The sequence below is a fragment of the Pelecanus crispus genome, chromosome 17 (assembly GCF_030463565.1).
Source record: "Pelecanus crispus isolate bPelCri1 chromosome 17, bPelCri1.pri, whole genome shotgun sequence".
Lineage (NCBI taxonomy): Eukaryota > Metazoa > Chordata > Aves > Pelecaniformes > Pelecanidae > Pelecanus > Pelecanus crispus.
This window is the reverse complement of record NC_134659.1, coordinates 6,424,183-6,432,565: the sequence shown is the minus strand read 5'-3', so window position 1 is coordinate 6,432,565 and position 8,383 is coordinate 6,424,183. Positions and strand designations below refer to the sequence as shown.

General features: G+C 59.2%; 1 protein-coding gene across 1 annotated transcript; it reads left to right on the top strand.

The window, feature by feature from the left end:
- Positions 1-721: 721 nt before the first annotated feature.
- Positions 722-4,822, top strand: LOC104029729 (pepsin B). The gene is made up of 9 exons (XM_009481179.2): positions 722-777; positions 909-1,059; positions 1,562-1,679; positions 1,966-2,084; positions 2,706-2,905; positions 3,065-3,187; positions 3,268-3,412; positions 4,298-4,396; positions 4,670-4,822. The coding sequence occupies exons 1-9, from the start codon at positions 722-724 to the stop codon at positions 4,820-4,822; spliced, it is 1,164 nt and encodes a 387-aa protein (XP_009479454.2).
- Positions 4,823-8,383: the final 3,561 nt, after the last annotated feature.

Below are 8,383 nucleotides of genomic sequence, written 5' to 3'. Positions count from 1 at the left end.
CTCTTTTGGAGATGGTTGAGTGGTTGTAACTGGGCAGGTAAAGGCCTGTTACGTGTTTCAGAGCTGCTATACCGAGCAGTTTCTAGCCCCCATCTCAGCTTCTTCGGGGGGTACTAGCAGAGCTGGAGGGCAGAAGGGGCAGGATGACAGAAGGGCAAATTCCTGGCAAGGGAGACATTTTGGGGGGCAGGCGCTGGTTCCCGGGAGGCTTGGAGCTGGGCTGAAAAAAAAAACAAAGCTGTGTTGAGAGAATTGGACGTAACGCAATCTGCAGGCTTGGATGGAAGAAATACTGCCGGCCAGCGGCACTTCCTTGGCTGCCTGGATGGCTGAAAAGAGGAACACCGGCATCAGAAATTTCCATTTGTTAACAAAGGGTGTGTTTTGCCTTTGTTTTGTGGAAAGATCAAGCTGGTGCTAAAGGTGAGAGGAAATACTTGAACTTCTTGATAACAACAGAATTTTGCTTTTTATCAGATATTACATATTTGTTCTCGGTATCAGAGATACTGGCCAATCCGTTAGTGCCCGACAGCCACGGAAGGAGGCATAATCAGAGCGGCTGCGGTGATAAACACACCGCAAGCGCTGGCATTGGGGGGTGCAGTGATAGAGGAAAGGGGTGTCTGGAGGCAGGGATGGGTGCAGCTCCCGGCTATATACACCCTGCCCCGGCCGAGGTGGTGCAGGAGCTGCCATGGAGCCACCGTGCCCCAGGGCCATGCAGTGGCTGGTGCTGGCCCTGCTCTGCCTCCGGCTCGGGGAGGGGGTGGTGAGGTGAGCCCCGGGGTTTGGGATGGGTGCGAGGGTGCAGGGGCCGGCTGCGGAGCGGGGCTCGCCCTCGGCACATGGGGGTGCAGATGTGGATGGGGCTGCTCAGCATCTCGCTGCCGTCTGCATCCCGCCAGGATCCCCCTGAGGAAAGGCAAGTCCGTGCGGGAGGTGATGAGAGAGAAGGGGGTGCCAGAGGGTTTCCTGAACCAGCTCAGAGGGGACCCCGGTAGGAAATACCAGCTCAGTAACGCTGTGGCTTATGAACCGCTAACGAACTACCTGGATGTAAGTACTAAAGCTTTTCCTTCCTCCCCTGAGGCACCCAGCTCCAGTTTTTGGGGATGCGCTCCTCCTCTCCTGCCTGTGGGAAGCTCTGCAGCGGGTGGCTCGGCTCCCTCCCTGCTCACGAGTCCAGGGGCTGTGCTGGGCATGGGCAAGAGTTTTTTTGGCTTTGGAGCCTGGCTCCAAGGACTGGGTCACGTTCGGGGATGAAGGCAGGAGGCAGCACGTCTTACCCTGAAGTGATTTCCCTTCTCAGAAAAAGCAGAGTTTGGTGGTTATAGGGCAGATCTACTACTCCTGGCCTTGATGCTGACTTTCTTAATGTCGTAAGCAAATCATTCCGCCTTTCCGTGCTTTAGCTGCCCTGGATGCACTCAGGGACTACGAGCCCTTCCTACAACACCTTCAAGGCTTGGGTTTCTCAGCTGGCAGAGGGCAGAGAGCTGGAAAGGCTCATTCAAAAAAACAAGCAGAAACAGAAATCTGCCCACGCTCTTGTTTACAGTCGTTCTACTTCGGGGAGATCAGCATCGGGACCCCGCCGCAAAATTTCCTGGTGCTGTTCGACACCGGCTCTGCCAACCTGTGGGTGCCCTCCACCTACTGCCGGACGCCAGCCTGCGGTGAGCATCCCTCGGGGGACACAGCGGTGCCAGGAGGGCCGGGGTCCCCCCCATCGGCACTCTTGGACACCCCTCGCACGCTGCGGGCTGGTGTTATGAGAGGGAAATCAGTGAGAGCCGATGGGGTTCGGTGTTCGCTCTCTGCTCGGTGGCGCTGGCGCGGCTGGTTTTGGATGGCCCCTTCCCTGTGAAGCCCCTTGCTGGGGATTTCTGCCCGTGCGGGGACAGGGATGCTGAACCGAGGGCAGGATGTGACCTGGGGGCTGTGGACCTTCTCTCCGTGCAGCAAATCACGCCAGGTTCAACCCCAGCCTGTCGTCCACCTTCTCGGGCACCAACGTGAGCTACCCCCTGTACTACGGGTTCGGTGACCTGTCAGTGGCGTTGGGGTACGACACCGTGACAGTAAGTGACTTCTGACGTGGTGGTGCGTTCCTGCAACCAGGGCAAGAAGCGACTGCGGTTGTGATCGGTCCGATTCGGTTAAAAATGTAGAGGGTAGCTGAAAGTACCTTCTTATTTTGGGTATTAGTGCCTGAATCGCCCACGTAGAGTTTATGGCGTGTCAGCATGAATTTACGTGGAGACTGGGCTCTGCAAACAAACCCAGTCCGAGTCCTCTGGGCTTTTCATCACCGCTTTGGGCTAAGGGATATCTTTGGCCATAAGTGTTTGCTTTTTACACTGGTGGCTGAGCTTTGTCGTTACAGGACATAAGGAATGTTCTGTTGTGAGACTTGCACGCAGTGAAAGTGTGATTTTAAACTAATGTAACTGTGGCAAACCGGTTTTGTGGGTATTTTTATGAAATAATAAGGGTGATGGGACAAAAACTATGAGCCAGGCTGCTCCCGACTCCATCTCCCATCTGCGATGGGGAAGACCTCAGCACCTCTCAGTGCAGATTTACCTTCGTGACCTTCCTGGCCCCCCCCGCCTCTACCCAGAAACTCCCTGGTGGGATGTTGCTGTCAAGGGGGATGTCCAAAACGCTGAAATCTCCCGGCATCTTGCCTCCCCCTCTAGATCCAGAACATCGTCGTCAGGAACCAGGAGTTCGGCTTGAGCCTGGATGAGCCCAGCAGACCCTTTTACTACCTGAACTTCGACGGGATTTTGGGCTTGTCTTACCCGGGTGTTGGCATCAGAGGCTACAACACATTGGTGCAGAACATGCTTCAGCAGAGCCAGCTCACCGAACCCATCTTCAGCTTCTATTACTCCCGGTGAGACCTCTGGCAGTGGGTCTCTCTCCAGACACAGCCTGGATCTGTCCTTTTCTCCATTCACTCTCCATCCACATGTTCTCCCCCAGCACCAATACGCTACACCGCTTTCTACTGAGCCGCCTGCCTGATTTGGGGTTTAATTTTGTGCCTTTCCAGCAACCCAACATATAGTTACGGCGGGGAAGTCATCCTTGGAGGGGTTGACCCGCACCTGTATTCCGGGGAGGTTTTATGGGCTCCCGTGGTCCAGGAATTGTACTGGAAGATCGGTATCGAGGAGTAAGTGCTGCACCATGGCTCGGAGTGGGGCTTGGAGCGGGGAGAGCCTTTTCTAACGCCTTTTCTGCTGCTCTCTCCAGGTTCTCCATCGGGCCATCAGCCACCAGCTGGTGCAGCCAAGGCTGTCACGGCATTGTGGACACCGGGACGTTCCTGCTGACCGTCCCCGGACAATTCATGTCAGCCTTCCTGCAGGCGCTGGGTGTGGAGGAGAGCGACTATGGGGTAGGTGGGAAGGATGCCCTGCACACATGAGGGGCTGATGCCATGGGATGAGAACGCATCTGGGTGGTAACGCTGAGCTACGGAGTGCTCCCGGCATCTCGGGAGCGACACACCTCACCTGAAACAACACTGCAGTGGTGTACCTCCCCTTGCCGTGGTGTAAAACAAAAATAATTCTTCCAAACGTGCTACACCCAGGTCAGCACGGCCCTGCCACAGTCAGAGCTGTGCTGACCCTAAGGGAGCATGGCGGGGATGTCCTGGTTTCGGCTGGGATAGAGTTAATTTTCTTCCTAGTAGCAGGCATAGTGCTGTGGTTTGGATTTAGTAGAAGAATGTTGATAACACGCTGATGTTTTTAGTTGTTGCTCAGTACTGCTTATGCCAGTCAAGGACTTTTCAGCTTCCTATGCTCTGCCAGGGGCACAAGAAACAAGGGCACAAGAGGGGGCACAGCCAGAATAGTTGATCCCAACTGCCCCAAGGGCCATTCCATACAATACGGCGTCATGGGCAGTATAGAAACTGGGGGGGTTGGCCAGAGAGCAGTGATTGCTGCTCGGGAGCTGTCTGGGCATTGGTCGGCGGGTGGTGAGCAATTGCATTGGGCATCACTTGCTTTGTATGTTGTTATTATTATTATCATTATTATTTTACTTTATTTCAGTTATTAAACTGTTCTTATCTCAACCCAGGAGTGTTTCTCACTCTCACTCCTCCAATTCTCTCCCCCATCCCACCGGGGCAGGGGCAGTGAGCGAGCGGCTGTGTGGTGCTGAGCTGCTGGCTGGGGCTAAACCACGACACCGGGCTTACTGCCGGAGGAAGGAGGGTGCCCAGCCCCGGGGGTCCTGACCCCTCTGACGCTCGTTGCTTCTTTTGCAGTTTGTCGTCGACTGCAACAACGTCCCGAGCATGCCCACCCTCTACTTCACCATCAGCGGAGCCCAGTTACCGCTGCCTCCCTCTGTCTATGTCTTAAAAGTAGGTGTGATTTTATCATTCCCAACACACGTTTGCCATCACAGGGCAGTTTTGCCCAGGAGAAAGTCAGAGTTTCTTTTCAAACACAGAGGCTTCCAGCAGCCCGAGTGCCATATTTCCCAGCACCCGATGTCACGGTGCTTTTGCATGCCTGTATGTGACCGTACGGAGGGTCTAATCCTGCTCCCAGCCAAAGCAGCCACGAAGGCTCAGGCAGCACAAATCCCCCGCGCTCCTCACTGGCACTGAAATTTGCTCCTTTTCCCCCAACAGAATGATGGTATCTGCACCGTTGGGGTCGAGAGCACATACGTGTTGTCTGCCAGCGGCCAGCCGCTCTGGATCCTTGGCAACCTCTTCCTCCGGCAGTATTACTCCATCTTCGACATTGCCAACAACAGAGTTGGCTTTGCCCTGTCAGCCTAGGGATGCTGAGCATCACCCGTGGGATAATTCGCCCCTGCAACACCTTGTCCTCTCTCGGACCCCTGTATGGTGATGAGTAGTCTCCACATCTCCTGTGGTGAATAAAAGGCTGCAAATCTAACTGCCTCGTGTCTCATCTGGCTGTGGCTGAGCAGGATCTGGCACAGCTCTTCGTAATAAAACCACAAAGTCTGAGTTCATGCTCGATGTTTCCAGGTGCTGCCTGGGCTGGGAGTTTCAGATGTGCACGGAGCCTTTGAATTTGCAGCGATGACAAACTTGAGGTCGCCTTTTTGATTGGGACCTGGATCCCTGCTGCAGCTGGCAGACTGGCTGGGAAACTGGGATGACTGGGAGAAACACAGGCTGCGCCATGTGCTCGGGGACCCCGGGGTTGAGCTGGTGCGGTCGCTGGAGGCTTCAGAAACCAGTTCGGAGCAGGATGTGCAGAGACAAGGAGCTGCGTGTGAACAGCTCTCGGTTCATTAGGTTTGGGGGAATTGCCCACACGTATTTGCAAATAAATTAGGGATTAAAAAGCATCATGCAAGGACACTCAGGCTGAGGAAAACGCCCTGGTTTTGTTCTCGAGGGGTAAATCTCTTCATTGCTGCAGCCTCGAAGGATGGGCGGTGGGAAGGAAGGGGGTGGCGTGCCTAGGACGCAGATGTGACCAAAGCTTGGGGTGTCTGGATCCCCCCCAAGAGGAGCTGCTGGATGCCAGTGCCGGGTGCCCAGACCGGACCCGAGAGGCTGGTCCTCAAGGTCCAGCACGGGGCGGTGCACGGGCGATGCAGGGCTGAAGGGCCCGTGGCCCCTTGTCTGACACCCATCTCCCGGTCAGATGACAGTCACCCCGCCAGGGCATGTGACCGCCCCTTACATCTGCTCTTTCCAGCCAAATCTGCCACGGCGGGTGCTGCGGAGCGGGGAGCTCCCAGCCGCGGAGGGGGAAATGCTGTCCTCTGCCAGGGCAGCTCGGTGGCAGGGTCACGCGGGGGCTTCGGGGCGCGGTGGGGCTTGCTGCCTCCGGCTGGGCAGGGCCCCCACCGCGCCCACCCGCTGCTGTCGCCGGTCCCTGGAGATTTCATCTTGCACTAAAGCTCCGCTCTGCCCGCACAGCTTCCCCCGGCAGCTGCCGGACCCCGAGGGTCCCGTCTGGAGGGGGCCAGACACCCCCGTGCCTCGAGCAGGCACACGCTGCAACTGCTGCCCACCGCCCCGCACGGCTCCAGGCCGCTGCTAACCCGGCGTGGCTGCAACGAGCTGCATCACCACGGTGCAAGGAGCTGCACGACCCCTGTGCCAGGAGCTGTGTGACTCCTGTGCGAGGATTGGCACGACCCATGTGCAAGGAGCCGCACGATCCTGGTGCAAGGAGCTGTGTGACCCCTGTGCGAGGAGTTGCATGACCCCAGTGCAAGGAGCCACATGACTGGTGCAAGGAGCTGCATGACCCTGGTGCAAGGATTGGCATGACCCATGTGCAAGGAGCCGCACGATCCTGGTGCAAGGAGCCCCACGATCCTGGTGCAAGGAGTCGCATGACCCTGGTGCAAGTAGCTGCACGATCCTGGTGCAAGTAGCTGCACGATCCTGGTGCAAGGAGCTGTGTGACCCCTGTGCAAGGATTGGCACGACCCATGTGCAAGGAGCCGCATGACCCTGGTGCAAGGAGCTGCACGACCCCGGTGCAAGGATTGGCATGACCCTGGTGCAAGGAGCTGCACGACCCTTGTGCAAGGAGTTGCATGACCCCAGTGCAAGGATTGGCATGACCCATGTGCAAGGAGCTGCACGATCCTGGTGCAAGGATTGGCATGACCCCGGTGCAAGGATTGGCATGACCCTGGTGCAAGGAGCCGCACGATCCTGGTGCAAGGAGCTGCACAACATCCGTGCAAGGGACTACACGACCCGGGCACAGCCCTGCTTTCCCCCCGCCCGCCGGCACCCGCCCTCGGCCCGCTCCGGGGGCGGAACCCCCCGGTTTGGGGGAGGAAATCACGGAACCCCAAGTGCCGCCGCGGCCGAGGCGAGGGACTACAAGTCCCGGCAGGCGCGGGCAGCCCGGCCCCGCTCCGGACTACAGCTCCCGGCGTGCTGCGGAGCCGGGCCGTGCCGCGCCGAGCCGGGCCGGGCCGGGCAGGGCGGGCAGTGCTGCCCTCCCTCGGCGCGGGAGCAGCGGGGCCGGGCCGGGCCGGGCCGAGCGGAGCCGAACCGGGCCGAGGGGAGCCGAGCCGGGCCGAGGGGAGCCGAGCCGGGCCGAGCAGACCCGAATCGAGCCGAGCCGGGCCGAGCCACTTTGTTCCCCTCTGCCCCGCAGCAGCCGGGTGAGTGCAGCGGGACGGGGGGTACGGGGGTGCCGGGGGTACGGGGGTGCCGGGGGTACGGGGGGTACGGGGGTGCCGGGGGTGCCGGGGGGTACGGGGGGTGCGGGGGTACGGGGGAGCGGGGGTGCCGGGGGTACGGGGGGCGCCGGGGGAGCGGGGGGAGCGGGGGGTGCCAGCCGCGCAGCGGGACCCCCTCAGGTCGGAGCCCGTCTGGGGGTGGGGGGGTGTTGGGTGCCCCCCGCTCCTGCCCCATCCCGGGGCGCTTTGAACTCGCAGCCGCGGGATTGTTGCTTTTTTTTTTTTTCCCCCCTCCTTTGGTGTAAATAATAACGCCCCCCCCCCCCCCCCCCCCCCCCGGCTTACGGGAGGCTCCCGCCCGGGCCGGGGCTGCGGCCGCTCCCGGTGCTGCCGGGCTTGAGCTGCCGGCTGGGGGGGCCGGGGGGCTCCGGCGGCTTGGCCCGGTGCCCCCTCCGAAGGGCCGAGGGTCCCAGGGGCTGCGAGCCCTCGGGCAGCCGCAGCTGAGCGGCTCGGGTCGCCTTTCACCAGCGTAACCCCCCCCGCCTTTACCCCCCGCGTGGGGAAACTGAGGCACGGATGCTCCAGGGTGCTGACACCCGGAGCGCTGGGTTTGCTCGGGGCTTTCCCTGCACCCCCCCGGGACAGGGTGCAAATCCCTCCCGGCCGGGGGGGGCAGGAGAGTGGGTGTCCCCCCCCCATGGCGAGCTGGCTGCCCCCCGGCCCTGCTGCTTTTGGGGGCTGCAAAAGGCAGGGGAAGAGTTGGGGAACCCCCCGCCATACAGCTTTTAGGGGATCACCGAGGGGAGCCCCGCCTGCGACTCGCTCCGCTGGGGCAGCAGGAGTTTGGCGGGGGCGTAGGAGGGGGCTGCGCTCAACCTACGGCCACCAATTAATTATATTCATGAATTAATTGCAAAGCAGGAAGGATTACACCAGCCCTCATGCCAATGTCCTCTAAAGCTTCAGTGAGTCAGATGATGGGGAAATTTCCTTTTAAAAAAAAAAAAAAAAAGAAAAAGAGAGAAAATATGGTGGTTATTGTTGTGCTCTTCTAAGATAAATAAATAAGCCCGTGCAAGTCCGGGGACAAGCAGGGCCTGTTTCCAGGAATCGCAGCGCTTCTGCGCATTCCCGGCCCTTGGGGCATGGGGGGGAGTTTGTGATTTTTTTTTTTTTTTTTTTTTTTTTATATAACAGCAGAGAGTCGAGC

Bases quoted from the DNA above. Each gene is read 5' to 3' on its own strand.
- LOC104029729 (XM_009481179.2), top strand. From the start codon at position 722: ATGCAGTGGCTGGTGCTGGCCCTGCTCTGCCTCCGGCTCGGGGAGGGG. The intron at 778-908 runs GTGAGCCCCGGG...GCATCCCGCCAG, and splicing joins CTCGGGGAGGGGGTGGTGAG to GATCCCCCTGAGGAAAGGCA. The intron at 3,188-3,267 runs GTAAGTGCTGCA...TGCTCTCTCCAG, and splicing joins TGGAAGATCGGTATCGAGGA to GTTCTCCATCGGGCCATCAG.